The sequence below is a fragment of the Triticum urartu genome, chromosome 5 (genome assembly GCF_003073215.2).
Source record: "Triticum urartu cultivar G1812 chromosome 5, Tu2.1, whole genome shotgun sequence".
Classification (NCBI taxonomy): domain Eukaryota; kingdom Viridiplantae; phylum Streptophyta; class Magnoliopsida; order Poales; family Poaceae; genus Triticum; species Triticum urartu.
Genome location: NC_053026.1, coordinates 654,185,407 through 654,210,512, shown reverse-complemented (window position 1 = coordinate 654,210,512; position 25,106 = coordinate 654,185,407). Strand labels below are relative to the sequence as shown.

Sequence of the window (25,106 nt, the reverse complement as noted above, 5' to 3'; positions counted from 1 at the left end):
AACTAAAAAAAACAGGGGCACCTCGCGCTCCACATGGGCCGGCCTAGAGAGGTGCACGGGGGGGGGGGGGGGGGGGGGGGGGGGGGGGGGGGGGGGGGGGTGTATTTGGTGCGCCGGGAAAATTGGTGCTACTGGTGCATCAGACCTGTTGCACATTCAAAAATGTTCGAAAAGATCCAGAAAAACTTAATGCATTGACATATGTTGTCACAAAAATTCAAATTTGACATCAATGTGCCAACAGGACAAAACTAAAGCCGAGCTTGTATTACGTAGTAGTATTTAGTGTCAAATTTGTTGTTTTTGTATCTTGACCAATGTTTCAAATTTTGATTTGAATTTTTGTAGAACATACATTGATGGTTTATCGATGCACTATTTCTTTTTGCGAATTTTTTTGAACATTTTTTAATATGCAACGGGAACCTGTGCATTGGTAGCACCAATTTCCCGCTGCACCAGAACCTTCTAAAAGAACATTGATGTTATGTCAATAGGATTTGGCAGGCCAAATATGCTTCCACAGAAACTGGCTGGCCCGGTTTGGATACTCTAAATCAGTTAGAGGTTAGAATTAGATTTTAATCTTAAACTAACCCTGAACTAACTCTAACCAAAGAATTGTTTGAATGGCAGAGTTAGATGAAGCGTGGATATGACAAGACGCCTTCATGAACGGCGCGCGAGTGAGGAAGAGAGAGGACAAGAAGCTTCGAGGAAGTGGGGAGAGATCTGCTGCGGCGAGAGCAAGAAAAAAAGTGTTTTTTTAATGGTTCCAAGAAGAACTAACCCAAATAAGCACCTCTTGAGTGGGTCAGAATTTTTGAATGAGTTAGATGCATCTAACCCTTCTGTTTGGATATTTTTGGGTTAGTTAAGTCCAATCTAACCCAAACTAACTCTAACCTATGAATCCAAAAAGGACCGCAAACTGAAAACTATAGCAGAGGAGGAAAGACCCACTAAAAAAACAGAGGAAAGAAATACAGCAGAGTATCCAAGACACACAGATACGAAGCATCCTCTTAAACTGTACAATGTTCCTCACGACCATGTGAACCGCTGAACGTACACTGCAGCATAGTACTAGCATATACAAAGTACTACAGACAGTAGTGATGGAACTTCCATCATGGAAGCATTACAAATTTACAGACATAGCCAGCTTCAGAGATCAACCATGGCCGTTCTTCAGAGGACGTCATTGGCCGTCGCGTTCCTCGCTGGCCTGTGCTGCACCCTCACCTTCGGCCTCCTCTTGCGTGCGAGCTTCCTCTCCAGTGACTTGACCTTGTCGCTCAGCTCCGCGATGACTCCCATCTGGTCGTTGCCGGACGCGAGCACCTTCTGCAGCATCTCCTTCAGCTTCTGGTTCTCGTCGTCCAGGCCCTTGTTCTTGGCGTCGTCGCCGCCCTTCGGACCATTATCGTGCGCTGCCGAGGTTGTAGCTGCCGCTTCTTCTTCCTCTGGAGATGCTCCTTCAGCACCTTCTTCCGGCATTTCTGCTTCTGGTGCAGCTACAGGCACAGCAGAATTTACTCCTGCTGCACAGGCTAGAGTTTCTGCCGGCTTGGTGGCAATGACATTGCCTTCGGTTGTCTCAGAAGCGTCATCACCATCCTGCTCCTTCTGCAGGTCACCTTGGCTCCCCGATGACACCTCCGAGTCAGCACTATCACCGTGCAGCGCGCCACCGTCGTGCTCACACGGAGGTGGTCCGTTGGTTGCGCTTTCAGGCAGGGCAGGCTCAGGTTCAGGTTCAGCACTGCCGTTACTCGGCAGCGATCCTGCATCCTTCAGAGTACTTTCCATGGTCTTGCCTCTGTTTTCCACTGGTACGGCTTCAGGCTCCTCTCCAATTGCATCATCCAGAGTGTTTTCCATGGTCCCAACTCTGCTTTCCAATGCTGCATCTTCAGCCTCCTCTCCAATGGCATCATTCAGAGTATTTTCCATGGTCCTGACTCTGCTTTCCAGTGGTGCAGCTTCAGGCCCCTCTCCAATTCCATCATTCAGAAAAGTTTCCATGGGCTTGCCTTGTACTTCAAATGGTACAGATTCAGTCTTCTCTAAAATGGCAGAGCCGCATTCATTCTGCTGCTCCATGAGTGCTGAATCGTCCATATGAGAAACCTCGCACTGTTTTGTTGCTTCTTCCGATCCTACCAAGACAACATTTTCTTGCGTGGTGTTCTCTGCATTTGCACCGGTATCATAGTCCAGATTCCCAGTGTCGGCAAAAGGAGTTCCATCTAGCTCTTTGCCTGAATCAACCTTGGCGTCTTCTACTTCTTTCTCCATGTCGGCATTGATGACCTCTGCTTGTTGATCTCCTGCATTCACTATTATCGAGTCATCTGCAAGAGGTGGATCATTTCCATGTGGATCTGCAACTTCTGAATCCTCCAGATGAAGGGATGGTGCACTTGGTACGTTGCACTGATCTTCAGCAGGAGCAGCATCATGTTTCCGCCGCGAGCTACCAATGGAAGCAGATTCCTGCACCTGACCTCCTCCTTCAACCAAACCGTCCTGCTTTTCATCATACACAATGTTTGAGATTCTCATTACAAACTCTATGTTGCTAATATTGTTTTTTAAACACATCTAGAAAATAATAATAAAAATAAAAACTCACCTTCTTGACGGCCACTTCGCTGTCCGTACATGCTGCAGTCATTGCAGTTGTACCATCCTCAGTTGTAGTAGGAGAAAAACCTTGATCTGATTTTTCAGTGTGGCAGTTTTGCTCAGCAAGCGTATAATGCAATGGCTCGATGTGGTGCGTCGATGATTCTTCACCCTTCTCTGCCGCTTTCTCCTGCTGACATGAACACTATTAACATCCACTTCATGGACAACAAAGTATCTTGAAACCAATGAACAAATACTGTACGCCGACCAAAAACATAAACAGGAACACAACTTACTTCTTCAGTACATTCTTCCCTCAAAATGCCTGGCTCTTCAATTTGGTGCTTCTTCTCAGTGATAAGTCCTGATAAAGCTGCATCAGGCATCACATCCATCGCTCGTACTCCTTGACATTCAGTAGGTGCTGCAGCTTTCCCCTATTGGATCACGGTGCACGTCAGATATGCTACTTCAAAGCACAAGTGTTTGCTATACTAGGATACATAACAATCGGAAACACAAATCAACTCACTTTGTCTTGTGCTTCTTCATTTGCAGTACTTAATTCTTCCATTTGATGTTTCTGTTCAGTAGAATCTCCATCTTCATTAAACTTCAAGGCAACTTCAGATGAAACGTCATCATGCATAGGCTCGTTGGAGTTAACTGAGGAAGGCAATTGTTCTTCCTGAACTCCAATGAGACTTTCTTCCTCACTCTTAGGGTGATTAGGTTCAGCAGACATTTTCTTGCACAAAGAATCGAGCTTCTCCTGCAAACAAACTAGCTGTCGAGCAACAGACTTCCTAGACTCCCTCACAACTGGATGCAAGCCCTGTGCAAGTATATAAAGTGTTAAAACCAACATAGTTCCAAGGATCAAGTAGATAGCATGGGTTTATTTGCATATAATAAAGTGAATCAAATAAAGCTGAAAGATGCAATACCTGAATGGTGTCAAGGTTCAGGAGTAAATTCATGATGGTCTCATTAATAGCGACGTGCTCTTTTTCTGTTGGCTGCTTTGAAGAAGCTTCAAGGGCTTGCAGCTGCTTCTCCACATCTTGCATCTGCATATGGACATTCTTGATCTTCCGTAGTTTCTCCAAGGGTTGCCATCTTCGTACATGGTACCCTCTGTATGCAGACTGAATACGAACAGCGGCATCTGGTTCTGATAACTTGATTTCAAGGGCTAAATTAGGAGCTTCGCCTCGGATCTTATACTCATCCTCCTTTCTGTTTTTGTCACACTCCTGCAAGCTCTTTGCACTGACTTTTTCTTGCGCTTCAGCACTGACGGTAGGTTGCACCTTCTGATCAGCCACACTTGTGGAAACTTGTTCCTCTTGCGCATGCTTCACAGAAGCATCTAGCACTGTTACATTCCTAGGCCCTGTATTTGTGGCAATCTCATCAGATGATTTCTCTTTAATCGGCATCTTACCCTCTTTCTGATGTTCTGATAGCTTTGTCTCCTGGTTCTTGCCTTGGGCCTCTTTTTCAGATACCTTCCTCGTTGCTGGGCTGGATGACCTTGAAGATGTGTTTCCTGATTTCTTCTTTGGCAATGGATCCACTCGCAAGCATACGGGGGGTAATTTTGAAGGTTTAGCCTTGGATGATTCAGCATTGTTGCTTTTCTTATTTTCTCCCTCCTTCTGAACCATAATGGCCTTCTTTTCCTCTTTGTTTCCAGCCATGCAGGATTTCTTCTCATCACTCTCTTTCTGAGCCATAACTGGGATGGTCCTGCAGGTATGAACCTTCTTCTCAACATCCTGCTTCTCCGGCACAACTGAAATAGCACGTTCGTCCCCACTGTTTGATTTCTCCGGCACAACTGAAATAGCAGGTTTATTCCCACTGCTTGGTTTCTCCGGCACAACTGGGATGGTCTTACAATTTCCATCCGCTGTCGTGTCATGCCGATGCTCAGTGCATGCAGGCTGGTTCACCGCTGATGATCGTCCATTTTGTTCTCCAGAGCCATCCCTAGCAGCAGGCTTTTGATCATGATGATCATTACCAAACCAAGACAAGGGAATAATCTTGATCTTCGGCGAAGGCGGATCTTCTTGCGTGTTCTTTGGACTCTGCTCGGTCTCCTTCAGCTCTTTTTTAGCTTCTGGTTTGGTCTCAACGCCATATCCTGGTGGCATCCAAACCATTGGCCACTGATGTTGTTTCGCCTTCTGACTGTCATCAGCTGGCTTCACATCCTCTGTCCTCTCTCCACTCTGAGGAAACCACTTGCTGAAGAACTGAGGTGGAAACTCAAAGCTTGTTCCATTATTAGCCTTGTCCTTCTTGTCACCGGACGGTAGCCACATCACCGGGTACTGGTAGTTTGGGTTCCGAATTATTCTGGAATTGTCTGCATCCTTGTGCTTACTGTCATCCTTCACTTCAGGCACATGTTCTTCGATTTTCACGTTGCTCTTCTGCCCTCCATCTCCATGGCAAACATGGTTCGGACACCCGCAGCAATGGCTCTTGAACTTGTCATATAAACCATTGTATGCTGTCTGATCAACAGGATAAGGTGGGAATGGGCCAAAGTACGATGATGAGTAGGGGTTCGGATGATGCGGTGGAAATGGACCATGGTAATATGGATAAGGTGGTGGAAGTTCTTGGGGAAATGGGGGTCTGAAACTGTAGTAACCAGGAGGGTATGTGTGGCTGCAGCAGCTGTGGGACTCTGGAAGGCCTGAGTGATTCATGCTACCACTGTATGGCCAAGGGCCATATGGTGGTCGACATGGCGAGCAGTCCGCATCAGGCATCCCCTGGCGTCCGGCTTCCCAGGCAGGAGGGGGATAATATGGATAGGGAGCATGGTGCCTGTAGTATGAGGAGTATGGATCCATGTAGTGATTTGTTGGATACATGATTTACTTGCTTTTTTTTTATACAGATAGGAGAAATGGCTGGACCTGTTTATCAGAGACTCTGCTCTTGTGATACCTGCAACACTGAAGAAAAATACAGATAAGTCTCATGCTGAACAGGATTCAAGTCTGTATATATACAATAAAGGCTAACAGCTCACTAGTAACCCTGCCCTGCAGTAAGATCACTGAAAGTGCGTATGGAAAAGCAGAGCACCTGCTAAGTGACATGGTAGGTTGGATGAAAGATGAAAGGACTTGGCACTTTGTAAACAACAGGGTGCAGTGCATGTAATATTCAGAGCTTATCCCTAAACAAACAAGAATTGGGCAATGCAAGAGTTTGCAACCTTGATTCATTAGTTAATTAGTGCCAAGATATCCAGGTGAGACGCATTACTACACAAGTTGCTATAACAGCCTGACGCTGCATCTGAAACAAGATACAGTAGTTATTGTTGCGAGTGAAGATGTGGTGAGTTAAATTTGCATGCCTGAAACCAACCCAAAGTAATCAAAACCTCCATTTGGCTGGGTTGAAAAGCAATTGATTGATGCAGGATATGGATATGATTGTAGCGAGGGCAGTTTCCCTCAACCAACAGAGGGACGGAGTACTGTAAACCTAGAAACATTTGACTGAATCGAAGTTCCTTCAGACGCATCCCGCACGGAAATACTAGTAGCTAGGTAGCAGCATTTCATTCATTCAGAGATATATAAAATGGGGAAGCAGGGGGTGGGTGCTTACAGTTACGGTTGAGCGCGTCGTGGGGATCCAATCTGATCTGATCCGGGAGAAATCTATCAATGGTGGGTGCGGGCGAATATGCAGCCTCTGTTCGGGCGACGCGCGAGCGCTCTGATTCTTCCTCCTCTGTTGGTTCTCTGTCGTGTCAGCGCGGAGGGGAAGCAGGTGGGTAGGTAGGTATTTATGCGTGTGCGCGGAGCCGAAGGCGGGAGAGCATTCGGGAGATTTCTCGGCCCGGGTGGCGTTTCTTCTGGGCGGTTCCACCAGCGTCTTCCTTTTCTTTCTTTTCTTTTCTTGGCTACGCGTCCGCGACCACACCCGCTCCGCTCGACTCGACTGCCCGTGGGCCCACGCACCGTGTCTTATTTATAATCTTATACTAATAACTGGATAATCTGGATAATTGCTCCTGCGTTGCGACATGAGAGTGAATATTCTACTAGTAGAGTGATCCGTGATTGCACATGTAGTATTTCCACATAGTACAATTTTAGAAAGTTTCTATACGCAATCACCGTGATTTCGTACCTACTCACATTGTTACAAACAATTACTCCCTATTTGGTATAACAACTTACCGACTTATCAAATAACATCTATACCTACTAATAAAGCAAGGTATATTTTGCTAATTTTTTCATCCGTTCACAGCTGAAAATAATTTTGTTCGATCTGAGGTGGTACTAAACTATTATGCATTCGTCTTCTACAAAAAACAGTTTTTTTTTCCAGAATTTCATACGTGGGCCGTGCGCTAGAGCCCAGCAAAGCCAGCCAACTTATTTTTCTGCCCATGCAGTTGCGAAAATTCTATTTTACGCACAGGGCGAAATATAGTGAGAGCTTCGCACAGGACAACCGATAATGGGCTGGCACATTTTTCTTTGTTTCTGTATTTACTTCTATTTTTATTGTCATTCCCAATAAATTCAAAATTCTCAATAAACTTTCAGAATAAAAAAAACAAATTAGACAAAATAATCAGAATTTCAACATTTTTTTGCTATTTTGAAAAATATTCGGAACTTGAAATTTTTTCCCATTTTAAAAAAAAACTTTTATTTTTTTCAAAATTGTTCAAGATTTCTAAGAATAAAACGGAATTTTAAAAAATGCTTTAAATTTGAAAAATATTCTTTCTTTAGTGAAATTTTCACATTTCAAAAGAATGTTAGAAGGTACTAATTTTCAAAAATATTATGAATTTTCAAAACATGTTCCCGTGCTAAAAAGATCTTCACAAATTCAAAGAATATTCATGTTTTTATAAAAAAGTTTGATGTTTTTAGAAAATGTTTGTGAATTCTAAAAGATTTTCATGTGTCAAATTTTGTTCACGTTTTTCTATAATTAAAAATAATGTTAACAGATACACATTTTTGAAAAATGTTATGAATTTTCAGCACATGTTCCCTTGCTAAAAAATGTTCACAAATTCAAATAATGTTCATGTTTTTTTTAAAAAAAAATGGTGTTTTAAAAAATGTTAGTGAATTTTCAAAGATGTTCCTGTTTCAAATTTTGTTCGCGTTTTTCTGAAAGTGTACATAATTTTCAAAAAACTGTTCAAAATTTACAAAATGGTTCACGTTTCCTAGTTCGGAAACTTCATAACTTAAAATCTCCTCGATTGAAATGAAAAGTAGATTGAATAATTCATGGGTCTTCTCTGACGTACAATGACGTAATAAACTCTTAAATGCCGTTGATCAATGAATAGAAAAGTAGCGGATTGATTACTTCGCACCCGGCGAAATCGAGAAGCTAGATATTCCTTTTTCACATGCACACAGGGTTTTGCATGCACATATAATTCTCACTAATTTTAAATGCATGTTATTTTTTCTCCCGTTGCAACGCACGGGCATATGTGCTAGTATAAATAAGGACTAAGATGAAGAAAAACATCCGAGAGAATAAGATCCCTTCTTCTCTCTCTTCGGTCTGATTTTCCCTTAACGGCAGCTGCCGCTGAGCAATCAGGTCGCCACTGCCGCCCATGTTGTGCTCGTGCCGCACGTATATCAGCAATGCGCTGCCTTCGGCGCCACCTCCTTAGGCAGCCCTGCAACAAGAAGTCACGCCGGTGGAGGCAGTGATGGCAATGGTAGGGTATGGGCGGGTACAAGCTCCTTCTACCCAAACTCATACCCATGAAAAATTTCAATATTCACCCACTTCAATATCCGTGGGCATAAATTGGCACCCATGCCCATACCCATCGGGTATACTATACCCAATGGGTATCCAATGGGTACAATATACAACATTGTTTTTAAAGGTGGAGATATGAGTTTAAATTCAAGTGACGATGGGCGAGCAGTATAGCACTGACGTGGCCTCCTCTGATGGGTGGCCTCTTGGAGGCATCAAGGGAGTATAATCAGCTGTTGGTGGAATCCCAATGTAGTGGAAGGCGGTGGTGGGAATGGGGGATCGCTAGGTCGAGAGTTGGAAAACAGTTCAATAGCGAAGGGTCAAGATTTCATCTTTTTCAAGGAGTCACATACGACTTAGGATGAGTGGCAAGCAGGTGATAATGGGCCTATGAGCTATAACCGGTTTAAGGAATACGAGATTTAGGATGGGCCACAAGATTTGGAATGTTGACCTCACATGACATAGGAGTTATTTTCATTTGTTAATGTTTTATGGGTATCCGTTGGGTTACCCATGGGTATAATTTCATACCCATGCCCTATCCATATTTTTTGCGGGTATGAATACCCATTACACGTGGATACAAAATTTCTCCAAGTCTTGCCCATGCCCGTTGTTTTCGGGTAGGGTACCCGCGGGTACCCGTACCCATGGGCAAAACTACCATCCCTACGAGGCACGGCGAATGTGCCAAAAGTGTTATAGTTTATGGGTGCTTTTTCAAGTCAACAAGGTTAGACGCCATGACGTTTCGATGTCATGATAGCCGACCCTTATCTCATGAACGAGGAGAACCTCAAATGAGAAAGGTAGGAACTGCACGAAAAACTACCTTGGATTTCATGGGACATAGCGTCTGATATGTATACATGAAATATTACAATTAACGCCTATGTAAAGTGCAATTAAAGCACCTTCATATAAAATAGAGACTTACCTTGTATAATCACTTCGTCATGGTGGCCGGCAATGGAAAATTTCAGAGTCGAATGGAATCATGGACATGCACATTGGATCTCGGAGCCTAGCTAGAAAAATAACAATGGTCAAGATCTGATTGCTTGCCAACCGACAAGTGTAATTCATTATTCTATACCAAGGAAAAGATCCAATGATAACTTACACTGTAACAAATTCTTCAGAACTACACAATACGGTCAAATGTCCAATCTACCCAGCTCAATTTGTGACCTTCCTGAATGAAATTAAGAAAGAAAAAAATATTGCTGCTTCCTGCTCATCCTTTCTTTGATTTTGCTGCTTCTCTACATGTTTCTTTCCTGAAATTTCATTATCAGCATCATGTCCATGAGCCATGAGAGCAAAAGAGATGTGGTTTCCATCCAACACATAACAGATTGGATCACATCGGTAGTAGGAATTAGGAATTAGGGATGGGTGGACAAGGGGGAAATCAGGAAGGAAGGAAGGAAGGGGTCGTTGTGGAAGAACTACACGAACCTGTCGACAACGATGGCGAACTAGTACACCATCAATGCGGCAGCACATGCCAGAAGCTAGGGCTTCACAACGATTTGGCGTTCGCTGCATAATAGAGCGACATCAACGTCGTGCACCGGTAGCGCTGCTATACCACTTTGGCCTTTGGATGGTTGCATAGTGCGGCGCTTAAGGCACCCGTTTCTTTGATTCCTGCAAATAGGCGCATACCCCACATCTAGACTTGGTCGGTCATCTTACTCTTTTTTTCCTTTTTGGGTAAAACCTTTCATAAAAAGGTGCGTAACCACTTAGGACAACATTTCCTTTGTGCTAGGTAGCTTCCTTTATGCATCTTCAAATAACGAACATGAGCATGTGTTTGTTTTTTCATTTTCGTTGTTTTTTGGCCGAATTTTTTTTTCTTTTTTCAATTTTGTGAATTTTTCTCGACTTTGTGAAGTTTTTTTATTTCGTGAACATTTTTTGTGAACCTTTTTGAATTCGTTAACTTTTCCCAGATTCATAATTTTTTTCAAAATCGATGAACTTTTTTCGAAACTGTTCAACTATTTATCAAATTCAATGAACTTTTTGTTTTCAAAATTTGATGTACTTTTTTTCAATTTTGATGAACATTTTCAAGTTTGCTGCTCAAATTGATGGACTTTTTGGAAGTTTGTGAACTTTTTTTCAAATTTTACTTAACTTTTTTCCCAAATCAAATAACCTTTTTAAAATTCGTGAACTCTTTTCAGTTTTCTTGAAATCCATGTACGTTTTACAATCTGTGATCTTTTTTGAACCCATGGGCTTTTTTCAAATTCGTGAATTATTTTAAAATTCGTAATGTATTTGGATCCATATTTGTTTTTCATAGTCAACCAGACATTGTTTTGAACGCTGCACAATGAAGCGATCGAGCGAGCAGCTCGATTGCTGGGACGGTTGTGTGAGTGCCAATTAGGACCCCCCCCCCCCCCCCCCCCCCCCCCCCCCCCGCGGGTGAGGCCTGTTTGCATGCATCTTACTTGTTATGGTCGCTCTTTTAGCTTCTGCTTTTATTGAACAAATATGTGATTTGATGAAGTGGCATGTAGTTATAGGCAGGCTCAACTGCTGCATCTATGGACTCTTTTTAGGTAGGTTTTGTTAATGGAATAAAAGATATTATATATGGTAAAGCATAGCATTCTTTGTTTTGGTGTAACAAACATATGTTCATTGTGCAATGATTGTATTATGGTATGACTGATTTTGTGGTGCCAACTACTTCCTTTTGTGGATGCTTTACCATAATATATTCCATAACTCGTGTCGGTTGTACAATTTGTAAAGTAATGGTACATTTTAATGTATTTTTTCACCCCGAATTGATCATAGGTTCCTGAAATGCAGTTGTTAAATGCACTTATTCGTGAACAATTTATGTAGATAAATATTTCTACAAGCATAATTTTTCCTAAATTTTTTGTATCTTTCTTTGATTGAGACATCCATAAAACCGAGATAATGCATACCTCTATGGTCTACCATGTCCTTAGGCCCACAATTCATAGACATAGGTGTCCTCTATACCATAGATGCAAGGGGCGTTCCTCTTTTCATTTTTTGCAGGTATATCGGTGTCTACAGACAGGGTGGCACTACCCCCTCCCCCTCCGGGCAACTTGGTGTCTATAGATGCAAGGGGCGTTCCTTTTTCCCGTGCAAGGTCACACGAGAATTGAATCTTTCAATAAATTTAGCATAGTAACATGTCTCATTTATTGAAGATTGGTTCGGATAAGTTAGAACATTACTACTCCAAACGGCATCGTAAGCAGCGGATGTCATTCATTGACCCCGTCGCAAGTGGCTAAACCAAATTTGAAGTATTCATATACCACACTATTCAAATGCGACAAAAATACATCTGTAATGACTGTATACCACTTGTCCTCTATCCACGTTGCCTGATGTAGATAGCACGTGTGACCTGTCACCCGTCAAATTTTGTCGCTAGCAAGTTCCTCGGCGTTGAAAATGAACGTCCACGCCTCAGAACAAATACATTATCTATCATCGTATCTTCAAGAAATCAAACCGCTATCTATCAATAAATCTAGATATCTTCTATGAAGATATACAATTTAATTGTCTGCAGTGCGCTCCGAGTTCTATATAAACGGGAAGTGAGGCCATTTCAATTCATCCCAAACTCCTCCACAACCATAGGAGTGTGCCATGGTTTCTCAAGTCCCAACTAGGAAGCAATTCTAGCAACACCACCTTGAAGTAGGTTATAGGGTAATCGAAGCAAGAAAGCCACCATATTCACTCTAAGGAAGGATTGCCCTATACTGTGTCACCCAACTCCAACTATAGTCAAATCCCAACCACTCTTCTTCCACCCTTTCTTTCCCAAAACTTCTACTCATCCATCCCCTCCATTTCGCCGGTCCGCCAAATCCCAAACCAAAGAAAACAAAATGGGCAATGGCATCTCCAAAAACACATGCTTCTCTGGCGAAACCTATGCGCCGGCTGTCTCATCGAACCCAGTACTCGGCGACATCCATGGACACTCCTTCAAGTACGTGCCAATAGCCGTCGCCTTCGGCAACTCCCCAATGGCTAATGTGCTCTCATCAAAAACACCCTTCTTCTCTTTATTCGGAGCGGCCATCAACGCCAATCAAGCAACATCATCATCATTACCGTCGTTCCGCATGCTTAATGAGTTGATGCTGCCGCAATCATCTGTGTGCACCGTTAAGAGCTCGTGCTCCTCCGCCACTACACCGGACCAGGCCCAACCAACTAGGTTTTCCTTTTCTGGCCACTTCTTGGATTCATCCGGCACCGTATCCACTATCTCCAACCAGCTGTCAAGGCGGCCCTTCATGTCAGGTATGCTAGACCACTCCTTCTCATCGTCCTCCTCTTTTTTTAGTCACCGGGACAGTATTTCTCATCTCATGATTGAACACGACGCCACAGGCTCTCGGTGTTGCAATGAGCAACCTCTCAAAAAATCCTTAGCCATAGCCGGCTCCAGGCTCGATTTTAGTGTGCCACGCAACAACCTCCTATCAAAGGGTCCTATTGAGGTGTCAAATATGGATTCCTTTGCCGATGGGGATCACCGCTCGCCACCAAGAGACAATGTGCAGTGGGCTCAAGGCATGGCCGGCGAGGACCGCTTCCAGGTGGCGGTCTCAGAGGAGCGTGGGTGGGTGTTCGTGGGGATTTACGACGGCTTCCTCGGTCCCGATGCGACCGACTACCTCTTTGCGAACCTCCACGTCGCTGTGGACCACGCACTCAAGGGTGTGCTCTCGGACAACATCCAGTGCAATGAGCCCACAACCAATTCTAATAATCTCTTTTCTCTGAATGGAGGCAATCATAGCCCGGAAATTGAACGTAAGCCGGCGAAGAGGGGTCGGACAGAATATCCGGAGAAGAAAAATTCTGCCAGTTTTGGGGGCATCCCAACGATGCACCAGAAAGTCCTCGGGGCGCTGGATCAGGCGCTGAGGGAGACGGAGGAGGCATTTTTCAAGGCAGCGGAGGAGGCCGCGGCCGACAACCCGGAGATTGGGCTGATGGGGTCATGCGTGCTAGTGATGTTGATGAAGGGCGAGAACGTGTATGTGATGAACGTCGGGAACAGTCGTGCCGTGTTGGCGAGGAGGCTGGAGCCCAATCTTGATAACATCCTCGGCAAGGCGACAGAGAAGGATCTGCAGCAGTTGAAGGCCGAGATCATGGATGGCCTACAGTCCGTGCAGCTCAACACTGAACACAGTACCTCCGTTGAGGAGGTATGTACACACTCTCTTAATTAGATCATCGTTAATGTGATGCATTTATTTGTGTTTTTGACCATTATTAACTTGTGCTTGTTGAAATCTGGGCCATACAGGAGGTAAATAGGATCAAGACCGAACATAATGATTGCAACGCCATCATCCGCGGCAGAGTGAAGGGGAAACTCAACATCACCAGAGCATTCGGGGCTGGCTACCTGAAGGAGGTACACACCAATCAACAACAATGTCTCTTTTGTACTCGAGCATGCATGTTCAAGCACATCTCCGACCATTGTCAGTGTAATGTTTCTTCTAGACTATTATGATGCCACATTATGAAATTGTTAAATAATATACTTTGTGATGCATAGGAAAAGTGCACTTATTCTAAACAACATACTATCAGTCTAGCATTCAAGGACTAGAAGTCTGTGTTTCCAGTTAATTCCATGAGATAAGTTGTTCACCTCATGCGTAGGCCCTTTAATTCTTTCATATACTTGATTAGTGGTAGTCCAACATTAGCTCAACAATAGTTGTTCCCGCCATTGATGAAGAACCTAAAATTTGTGAATGTGACTTGCAATTCATGCATCACATCATGCAAATATGAAAGCCATTGACACTGTGAGCAAACATAGTTTGCTGCATGTTCCTTGCATATGCTAATATATGGAGAGTCATCAAAGTTTCCTGAAATGTCAATCTGCACACCTGATAATTCAAGGGATGCTCATTTTTTTACTTGGCAGCCAAAGTGGAACAGTATGTTGTTAGGGGCCTTCAAGATTGATTACATCGGGAAGGACCCCTACATCAATTGCATCCCATCACTGCGCCACCACCGCATCGGTCCAAATGACAAGTTCCTGGTGTTGTCGTCTGACGGGCTCTATCAGTATTTCACCAACAAAGAGGTGGTTGATGAGGTAGAGATGTTCACAGCTGCGTGTCCCAAGGGCAATCCCGCTGAGCATCTCATCGGTGAAGTGTTACTTCGGGCTGCAAGGAAGGCCGGTGAGCAACCACCTCCATACTTCACACAACACAAGCCTGCCCTGCACAAACCAGTTTTTTGAAATTGTTTGTAACTTCACATGCCTATTGATTTTCAGGTATGGAGTACCATGAACTGCTCAACATATCCTATGACAAAAGGAGGAGGTACCATGACGATGTTTCCATCATCGTGATCTCATTCAAGGGGAGGATGTGGAGATCCTCCGTTTAGGCATAGTGTTTGGTGGGGCATAGTGTGTCCTCGTTTCATAGAGTTTCAGAAGTTGGTTGCCTAGTGAGCAATTCAAGGTGTTTTAGAGTTAATAAAGACCTGAATAAAATGCTTCCGATGGGCTAGTAGGGTATGGTGACATCGGAAAGACAAAACGAGCAGGACTGTCAAAGCACATGCACCATGAACAACAACCTTGTTAGGTCTTTGTTTTGCTTCTCTTAGAGAATAATGTTCCTTTATCGCCGAAAACCCGAAACTGATATGATAGTTCGGCAGGAGGGACTCTAGTTCTAGTAGTATGCTTATGTAATAAGGTTTCCCGGCAATGGTGTGATGGAAAGAATAGGCGAAACTATATAAGCTCAATAAGAATGTTATGTTTGTTCCTTTGCCTATACATGACCGAGATTGCTACATTCCAGTACTAGAAGCTGACACATGCTTCTCTGCGCCTTCAGTTTTACCCAATTAAAACTTCTCGCAAAAATCTTTATCAGGCACTAAAAAAAATTACACTCCAAGCTCATAATTCAGTTCAGATTCGGTTTTCCTTTCATAGACTATGCATACTGATTTTGGTGGGAGAAACATAGCCTAAACATTTAGTATATACATACATTGGTATAAATATAAAAGCCTCCTCACCTTCGGAAATCCAATTCGGCTCTTGGTCCTATGACTCATATTCATGTAGATGAAAAAAAAAAACAAAGTTTCTGACTGCATGTCACCAGTTGGCCATATCCAGAACTCTGTATTCACCATTTCCATGTTGTTCCAGTAAGGAAAAGCAACAATAACAATTATGTGGATTGAGAGCAGACATATAAGGGCTCAAAAAAGAAGATAAAAAAAATTGATACCCATTCCACAAACCAAAGAAAAACATTGTATGCCATACATCAACCAGGCATTTTTAATAAACTTAGTCAGCATACTTTAGCTGCAACCTCATTAATGGCCGGCACCATTTTCTTTTCTCATAGAGCAATACATTAAGATAGGGCATTCAGGTTTCTACTGATGGCATGCATCCTATTACGATGTATAAATGCAGAGAAATTTGCTTGTAGAATAAAAGGAAACAAGAGCAAGGAGACCTGCAAGAAGGGCAAGATTACCGTGCAATGAAATCAAGCGGAAGGGACGTAATAACAGAACGGGAATGACAAATCGCACGCTTTTTTATGGCAACTTTAGTTGACGCGAGGATGCCAAATTTAGTTGACAAGCACGGTAATTTTCTGGCAAAAAACAAACTAAGGGTGGAATTGCCATGCTTGCCAACTAAACTTGCTATCCCCCGCGTATATAAATTGCAAAAAAAACGTTCCATTTGCCATTGGCAAATCCCAAACGTTCAGACTTATCAGCGTCATAATAAAAAGAGGCAAATTAAACAAGCAATGTTCATCATGAAAACCTCACCTGAGTTGCCTCCATGTGACATAATAATGCCCAGAAAGTGTGTGTCATCTTAGAGTGTGCCCACCACTATGCCCACCTCGGTTACCGGCACTTTTTACTTAGACAAAAGAAATTCTTCTGTTAGGCATCAAAAGGTGTAAATGGAATACACCGCATACAACTCAAAACAGGTTCTCCCTTCCATGGTAAGAAATAAACATCGCTGCCTTTAATTTGTACTCCCTCCGTTCCATATTAGTTGTCGCTCAAACGGATGTATCTAGCACTGAAATACGTCTAGATACATCCGTTTCAGCGACAACTAATATGGAACGGAGGGAGTACTACATCACAACATCACGGTGCATATACAGCTAGCTGTTCTGCTTTGTACACAGCAAAAGGACTGTCAGTCATACCGCATAATTAGGAGGGCTAATCATCGCGAACTAAAGTTATGATGACTGTTGGACCCCTGCTGCCATTCTACCTATCTATCAACTCTGTAAACTTGCAACTTATCATCGCTCAGGCACCCAAGGTACCCACCTCCCACTCGACTTCCCGCATACCTTAGGTCGAGGATTGGCTGGCGGTGGGGTATCAGGCCAGAATGGACCCCAAGGGAAGGTAGTCGCCAGGTCAGGACCCCGCGGTGTGACTCGTCACCGTAGGCGAAGAGATGTTCGTCGTTCCCGCAAGGTACGATTGCTGATTTGCACATGCGCACTTCGCTTACGTTGGAGTGGCAAGTGCTGCCCTCGGCGAAGGATGCATTGCCTGTCCTCCTGATGACGGTGTGCTGCCCCAGTTTTCCTGCACCAGATTGTGTCGACGTCTGTGACAGGTACGCTTGAGATGGAGCACCGGCGTCTCCTGATGAGTAATCGGCCTTGGGCCGGTAGGAGGCCACCAACAGATCGCTCGATGGAGGGGCACACGCAAGAGAGAAGCAGACGCGTTGGTTATCATCCTCTAGTAGTAGCTTTGGACTGAGAAAAACCAACGGCAACATACATGAGAACCAAAACCGATTCGCGGATCGGCAAAGTTGCAAAGGCAGTTCTAGGCGAACACCAATCGACATCAGTAATGACAAGAAGCACATAGTATTGATGCTTTTTGAGCATCCCTGTGTCACATACCTGCTTTGATTGCCATCAGCATCCCACATGCAAGGCCCTATGGCAGAAGCTGAAAGAAGCTTTCTGGAAGCACTGTTATCAGTGACAGAGTGTAGTGTATGGACCAGATGTTTAGATAGCCCCGCCATGGAATGCAAGGGTCTTGAATGCTGACGAGTATCAAATACCAAAACCCTGCCATCCTGCAGAACACAACAAGGACATTCATGTAAATCTTGCAAAGGGTATCAAAATTCAATATGCTTAAGATCAGGATATGCTGAACCTGCAAGCCAGCATAAACGCGATGTGAATCAGAGTCATGTGCTGAACATGACCAAGCAGGAAGCTGCAAGGTAGTGTGATAGAGCATTAGGTTATGATGTCATTGTCTGAACCTAATTTGCCCATTCAAAATAGAAAACATTAGGTGTTGCAGATTTGGAAGGTCGGATAATTACCGGTAAATTACATTGAAGAACAACACTGTTGGTCGTCATGCTGGATTCAAATATAACGATTAGTGTTCAAAAGAAATAATGATAAGACTAACTTAGAGGCGACAGTAAAACAGAAGAACCACCATTTGTCATAAAAAAAATTCAAGACAAACCTAAAGAGTGAGAGCCTTCTGCCTAGTGATGCAAAAAGAGCAGAGCCACCAGGCAAGATACATATGTCCTTGACAACTTTAGTATCAGGAGGAAGCTGTATTGTACGTGCTTCATGGCTGGATAGCATGCTAATCTGTTTACATTGAAAAATCTCAATAAGGTATTTCAAAATTTTAGTGGTGATATCCATTAATTTGGGGGGAAAACGAGATCTAAATATACCTTTCTAAGAACATGTTCTCCACCCACACCAGGTGCCTTCCCAGAAGCAAGTATTATTTGGTTAGATGCATCTATGCCCATGACTCGAGCACCATCAAAAGATAATTCCTTCTGTATAGCATGGTTAAGAAATTACAAGAATGGCTAGATTAATTTTGGAAAGATATAAATCCAGCCAGAATCCAACTGCAAAATTGGTGGAAGAAATATGTTGGCAATGCACAGCGGTTTCAAACAAACAGATAATCCACGAGAATTAGCAGTCCAAATTATGAAGGTCCTTCGACACTAGCAGATAATCCACTTTGCTTTAATATATTTCAATTATTCACAAAAGGTACACATGGGATGGGACAAAACTGGAGTATTATGTACTGGGTGATAGATCACCTGATCAGGTGTGATGGTTCTAAGCCATAAAAAAATTAGACAGCCATCAGTTACACCAAGTTCTTTTTCACAGGGTTGGGGTGGGGTCAAGTTCCTATGTGCAGATCACACATTTTCATGACCAAGTGAAACCTGTTCTAAGATCTGACAATCAACACATCCAACAGTTTCAGCTTCCTTAGTGACAAAAAATAAGATGGGTACATATTATGAGTCTTAAGATTCTGTTCAACCTCCTAAACAGTAACATGCAAACAAGAAGGTTTATATGTGTTATTTGAAACAAAATAATCATAGTTAACAAAACATTTTTCAATTTACATATCTAACAGAAGCTGGGCCAGAATCATGAATTCCCTGCCCAACCCAATTTCTGCTTCGATGTTCCTTTTACTAAAACTAAAATGACCATATGTTTCAGATCAGACAAGAATACCAGACATCAATTATAAGTAAAACATGTAGTACATAGTATAGGCTGAATGTTTGCAGCTGAAAATAGCACTTTGTAACAAATATTTACCAGTAAAACAAAACGGCAACTGTTGACAGAAGCTGAGGCTGCACTGGCTGAGGCTGACGGTTCCAGATATGTTCTTCCATCTGAGTGCTCTGCTATTTTCTACAAAGCAGAGGAAGAAGATTTGGCATATACACTCATGTGGTGTCATTAATCATTGAAAAATTTAAATGGTATTACCTGTCTTTTTGAGACACCAACATCTGCTGACCTGTGATTCTGCAAGGCACACACATAAGAAAATGAAAGCATAAGTTTCTCACAAGTCTGACAACTATTGATCATTGCTACATAAATTTTCTGATGCAGAAACAATCGATGAATAAAGCAACATAAGAGATGTATTAGTTCAATATAAAGAACCTCTGATACCTTCTTTGTATATTACTACAGTACCTGAATAACAGGTGCAAACATACTATCTAGTGACACAATGCACTTGACACAATTTTCATCATTTAGAATTTGGGCAATGCAATAAGCAGCAAAGATTGCTACAACCTATAGTATACCTTCTCGGAAATTATCTCGTCAAGCAACTTTCCTTGTTTCAGGACCTTAAGAGAAGAAAAAAATTATGTTAGCAGGAACTTACTAATACAAACCAGAAAGAGAAAAGCATTTTGCACATGGTGAGCAACTAAAGAAGCTCACAGATAGCATAAGGAAATTGCTTACCACTTCCTCAAGGGATTCGAGCTTTTGCCTGCAAAACCGTAATTGCTGCAGACAAGCAACGATGTTCAGATCGCGGCCAAAACAAAATATACAGACAAAGTGGAGAAACAAAACCCAACCTTCTCAAGATCATTATTTGGAACAGCAACCTCCGGTGCATAGATGTTGATAATGTCCTTATGTTTGAACCTTCTTCCACATTGAGGGCACTAGCAAACAATACATTGGACAGTGTGCTCGGCTGATTGCACAGAAGGATATGTATGCACACGCTATTATTCCAAACGAAAAAACCATTCGGCACACATACCGTAGCACTAGCGTTACCACGCTGCGTTAACCATCTCTCCAGGCAAGATCTGCCGTAGACATGCCCACAAGGAATGCAACTACAGCATACAGTATATCACCTAGTTAGCATTTACACACCGTATCCCTAGACCAACCAAAATGAAATCTAGTACAATTTCAGTCAACAGTCATCTACACATCATATCCACAGAGCATTGGAAACAAAAACCAGGATTACATGAGGAACCAGCCATGGCCCATCAAAATTCAAGGCAACGTCGACCATGGCGCATTGGCGCTACCGTTAGAACATTGTAAGTTCCCATTTTCTTGCAACCCAGTAACCATTGTTGCTTGGAAACAAACACCCACAGCACCCCTGTTCTTGTGACAGCTAGTACTACCTAGCAGACGCAGACCAGGCAAGAATGAGCGAGCGATTCGGCCTCACCTGATGCGATGGTCGCCTTCGGAGGTCCAGGGCTCCATACACACGGGGCAAGTGGGGGCGTTGGTGGCCGCCCTCTCCGCCGCCGCGCCGCCGGGAACCCTAGCTTGCACGGCCGGCCCGCATCCCTCCGCGACGCTCTCCTCCTGCTCCTCCTCCTCCCCCTCATCCGATCTTTCGCCGTCCTCTACGTCCGTTCCGTCCTCCGGCTCCTCCTCCCCCGACAACGACGACGAGGAGGAATCCGATCCTCCCCCGTCTTCCCCGTCCTCCCCTTCGCTGTAGCTGACCTCGAAATCGAGGTCCTCGTCCTCCAGGATCAGCACCGGAGGAGTCGCGCGCCTGCCCCGGCGCGGCGGCATGACGTCGGCGGCGGCGGCGGCGGAGGAGAAGGGCAAGGGCAAGAGCGGTTTAAAGTTGAACGGGATTTTTCGTTTCTCCTTTTCTTTCTTCTTTCGATGTCGGAAAAAAAAAGACGAAGAGTAGGGGGAAAGGGGGGTCTTGATACCATCCATCGCACCGTCCATCGTACATCGGACGGTTACTTTTGTTTACTCCTTTTATTTACTTTCTTCTCCAGCAAACAGAAGTATGAGTTCAGCTAGTACCCATGGGACAAATGGATTTTGTGCGGTCAAGTTGGATATGCTTAAAGCATATGATAGAGTTGAATGGGTTCCTTCAACAGATGAGATAAGGTTAGGATTTCGGATATGATCATGAGAGTGTGTTTATTCTGTCACACATAGAATCCGGTTAAATGATACAGAGACAGATGATTCATACCCATTAGAAATGGGGATTGAGACAGAAAGACTCAGTATCCCCTTACATGTTTCTTCTTTGTTCTGACTTCTGAAGGTTTATTAGCTTGTTGGCTCGGGAGGGGGAGAGGTGGTATTGAGGCCAACTCCAACGCAGGCCCCCAAATCGTCCGGTTCTGTCCGTTTTGCCGTTTTGGCCCAAACAGACAGACGAGACGGCCCAACGCGCGACCCCCATTAGCAAAATACGTCTATTTCTGGTCCGGCTCGCCCTATCCTGGGCGCAAAATTGCTTTGGCTTTGCGGTCAAACGGGCACAGAACATACGCCCACGCAGCCTCTCGCCGTCCGTCTCGGGCCCGCGTGTCGACCTTCCAACTAACTCCAATCTACCGCAGTCAATGCACACGGATGGGCGGGCCCGCCGGTCAGGCAGCCAGATGGCCCCGACCACATCCTTTTTTATTGCGAAGCCGTGGACTTCCACTTGCCCACCATCTCCATTGCCCCCTCCCTCTTAGACAGCAAACCCTAGCATAGCGCCGCCGGCCATGGGATTCTAGAAGTAGTATCCCGGCAAGAAGACCAAGCACGACCACGAGGCGGGGTCGTCGTCCGCCTCGTCTGGAAGCGTGGCCAGCCACTCCACCTCGCTGGCATCCTTCTCCATCTCCCCTCCGGCGGTCACGCCACACTTTCGGCCCTACATCAAGGTCACCATCTGTCGCTGGTACTGGGAGACTGGCACCCCGCTGCCGTGGTCAGATGCCCACCTCTAGGAGATCGCCCGTTGTCGCGCCCGGATTCCGCGCCAGTACCTCCCTGATTGTAGGTACGACGTTGACTCGCCCCTCTGGGACACATGGTTCCAAGACGAGCACGACGTGCGTCAGCAAACTTTTTTTGCCGGTCGTGCTCGTGGCCCGCCCCGTGAGTCCCAGAGTGTGCCTCGTGTGCGCGCATCGAGCCCGTCCAGAGCTTGCGGCCGCACGCGGGTGCGCGGCCTGATGCCGAAGGCCTCTCCCTCCCCGTCGTCACCACCCCCAGAACTTCCCATCATGACAGCCAAGGAGGAGAATCAGCTGGTGCAGGCCGTCATGGAGGACTCCGAGCGGGAATACAGGCGCCACCAGGAGGAGGAATGGGAGGGGTTGTAGGAGATGTTGGAGCTGTCGGCCGCCGGAGACGGCTACGTGCCAGAGCTGGACGTCAATCAGGAGGTGAAGAGGGAGGTGAAGGAGGAGGCCATGGAGGAGAGTGCATGGGCGACGTGGTGACCACCACCACCACCACCCCCGCCGCTGCTGTAGCCAGCACAGCACTCACCCGCCCCATTCTAGGGGCCGCCGCCTCAGCTCTAGACGCCCCCACCCTACATCGACCTGACCAGCGACGACGAGGATGGTGACGCCTGAAGACGGCGACGGCATCGGCGGCGCGGGGCGGCGGCCGAACGACCTTTTTATGTTTTTTATTTCAACCTAAGTACTATGTGTGGGACGTGACTATCGTGGACTGTTTAATTAAGTTTGTTATATGTCTATGTTTCAAGCTATTTTGCAATGCCTTTTTAAAAATTTACAATGCTTTTTTGGGGTGTTTTTTTAAGTCCAACACGGACAATGTTTGGGATGCGGCCGCCCGTTGGGTGCACTGACCCACGGACGCCCCAAACCGAACATGGGCGTCCATTTTGCCGCCCCAAACGGACAAAATTCGGATCAAACGGACGTCTGTTTGGGGTCGTGCATTGAAGTTGCCATGAGGGTATTCGGGTTTGCAAGAATGCACCATCTATTTCTCATCTTCTTTTTGCAGATACTCCTTGATATTTATGAGAGCTAACACCCGGAATGCAAACACCCTCAAGAGAAATACTAGATACATACTGTGATAGTTCAGGACAGCGTGTAAGTACAACAAAATCTAGTTTTTTTTCAATCCTAATACAAGTGTCACGGTCAGGGAAGATGTTTGTAGGGACCCTGATATAATGACAAAAACTTTATTAGATAAATATTTAGGCCTACCGACTGTGGTCGGAGTGGATAGGAGTGATTGTTTTCAACACCTAACTGAGAGAATTTGCCAAAGGCTCAAGGGTTGGAAGGAGAAAATGTTATCAATGCAAGGAAAGGATTTTTTTTATTGAAATCTGTTGAACAAGCCATTCCCTCCTATGCAATGTCAGTATTTAGGCTACCAAAAGGTATTGGCAAATCAATTACTGATTAATTATCAGGATTTTGGTGGGAGACGAAGAAGATAAGAAAAAATGCATTGATTTACATGGTGGAAAATGTGTGTACCAAAGAGGAAGAGAGGAATGGGGTTTCGAGACCTTCACAGTTTTAATCTTGCTATGTTAGCAAAGCAGTGTTGGCGGCTTCTCCAGAATCCTGATTCCTTGTGTGCTCGAGTTCTGAGTGCAAAGTATTATCCAAATGGTGATATTTTAAAAGCTGGACCTAAGAAAGGGTCCTCATTTACTTGGCAAATTATAGTCGCTGGAATTCAGACTTTGAAAAGAGGTTGTATATGGCGAGTTGGTTCAGAATTGCAAATAATTTTTTTGGAAGATCCATGGATCTCATCTATCGAAACAAGGAGAGTCATTACACCAAGAGGAGGAACTATGTTAACATTGGTACATGATTTGATTGATCCTCATACGGGTCAATGGGATTTGGATCTCATTCTATCTTCTCACCGGTAGATGTCGCCAGAATTGTGCAGATTCCCCTTCGGATTGAGGCTGTGGAAGATTATGTTGCATGGAAATATACAAGATCAGGAACTTTCTCGGTCCGATCGGCATATTATGCGGAGTTCAATCATTAATTTGGGCGCAAAATGGACAGATCAGATGGCCAGGGCAGTATCTGGAAGGAATTGTAGCAACTTCGTATCCCAGGGAAATTTAAACATTTCGAATGAAAGGTACTAAAGCGTGTATTGCCATGCCTAGTGTCATGGCTGGACGACACATCCTGATTCTTTCACAATGCCCAATATGTAAAGTTGGGTTTGATGATATACAACATGTCATTTTTAATTGTTCAAGACCAAAGGAGGTATGGACCGAACTTGGCTTGCAGGGTGTTGTCCAATGTGCACTAGTACAACAACAACAACAACAACAACAACAACAACAACAATCCAAACAAGTTGGAGTAGGCTAGAGGTGAAACCCTTAAAGATCCCGCGTGTTTGAAAAGCACGAACAAAATTTGAAAACATCAACAATCTTTTGAAAAATTTCAAATAAAAAATAAATAAATAAGAGAACAAAAGGGGAAAAACAAATAAAAAATAAAAAAATAAAAAGAAAAGAAAAAACGGCCCCATAACTTCCAAAAGCAGACGGGATTCTTCTTAAACCTTACCAAAATCGGGCAGCTTGCGAGCACGCGTAACGCGATTAATGGGCCGGCCTACTGCGAGCGCGTGTAGGCGATCGAACGTTTAACGGTTACAGCGGGCGATACCCAAGTTGGGAAATTCCTATTTGCCGCTCGCTGCGGCAAGTAGTCGACGCGACACACAGGGGGATGGACGAGCGTTCGGATGGGCCGGCCCATTCATACGTTTGTGCGAATCCGGTTTTGGGAATCTTCTAGGTGGTTCCCAGCCGGTTTTTTCTGATTTTGGGAACCTTCTAGGAGGTTTCTGAACCGGTTTTTCTACTTCCCTTTTTGTTTCTTTCCTTTTTCTATTTCTTATCTTTTTTGTTTAAAT

The 25,106-nt window shown here is 44.3% G+C and overlaps 3 protein-coding genes across 5 annotated transcripts; 1 reads left to right on the top strand and 2 right to left on the bottom strand.

Moving 5' to 3' along the window:
- Positions 1 to 939: 939 nt before the first annotated feature.
- On the bottom strand, positions 940 to 6,444 carry LOC125511638 (BAG family molecular chaperone regulator 6). 2 transcript variants are annotated; one of them, XM_048677064.1, is made up of 6 exons: positions 6,280 to 6,444; positions 3,582 to 5,612; positions 3,167 to 3,469; positions 2,931 to 3,071; positions 2,639 to 2,824; positions 940 to 2,532 (listed from the first exon to the last, which is right to left on the bottom strand). In XM_048677064.1, exons 2-6 carry the CDS (start codon positions 5,526 to 5,528, stop codon positions 1,192 to 1,194), a joined length of 3,918 nt encoding a protein of 1,305 aa, XP_048533021.1. In that variant the 5' UTR covers positions 5,529 to 5,612; positions 6,280 to 6,444; the 3' UTR covers positions 940 to 1,191. The 2 variants fall into 2 exon arrangements, with proteins under 2 accessions (XP_048533021.1, XP_048533022.1); XM_048677065.1 differs by having other exon boundaries at positions 2,639 to 2,821; positions 6,280 to 6,443.
- Positions 6,445 to 12,089: 5,645 nt separating this feature from the next.
- LOC125511636 (probable protein phosphatase 2C 31) lies at positions 12,090 to 16,361 on the top strand. Of its 2 annotated transcripts, XM_048677062.1 has the most exons (5): positions 12,090 to 12,771; positions 12,862 to 13,688; positions 13,790 to 13,900; positions 14,429 to 14,693; positions 14,792 to 16,361. In XM_048677062.1, the coding sequence occupies exons 1-5, from the start codon at positions 12,351 to 12,353 to the stop codon at positions 14,905 to 14,907; spliced, it is 1,740 nt and encodes a 579-aa protein (XP_048533019.1). In that variant the 5' UTR covers positions 12,090 to 12,350; the 3' UTR covers positions 14,908 to 16,361. The 2 variants fall into 2 exon arrangements, with proteins under 2 accessions (XP_048533019.1, XP_048533018.1); XM_048677061.1 differs by having other exon boundaries at positions 12,090 to 13,688.
- Positions 16,362 to 16,647: 286 nt separating this feature from the next.
- LOC125511637 (E3 ubiquitin-protein ligase RFWD3-like) lies at positions 16,648 to 21,055 on the bottom strand. Its single transcript, XM_048677063.1, has 13 exons — positions 20,608 to 21,055; positions 20,176 to 20,254; positions 19,985 to 20,074; positions 19,866 to 19,910; positions 19,700 to 19,744; positions 19,368 to 19,406; positions 19,191 to 19,289; positions 18,278 to 18,388; positions 18,055 to 18,188; positions 17,903 to 17,942; positions 17,728 to 17,790; positions 17,463 to 17,644; positions 16,648 to 17,309 (listed from the first exon to the last, which is right to left on the bottom strand). Exons 1-13 carry the CDS (start codon positions 20,964 to 20,966, stop codon positions 16,808 to 16,810), a joined length of 1,788 nt encoding a protein of 595 aa, XP_048533020.1. The 5' UTR covers positions 20,967 to 21,055; the 3' UTR covers positions 16,648 to 16,807.
- Positions 21,056 to 25,106: the final 4,051 nt, after the last annotated feature.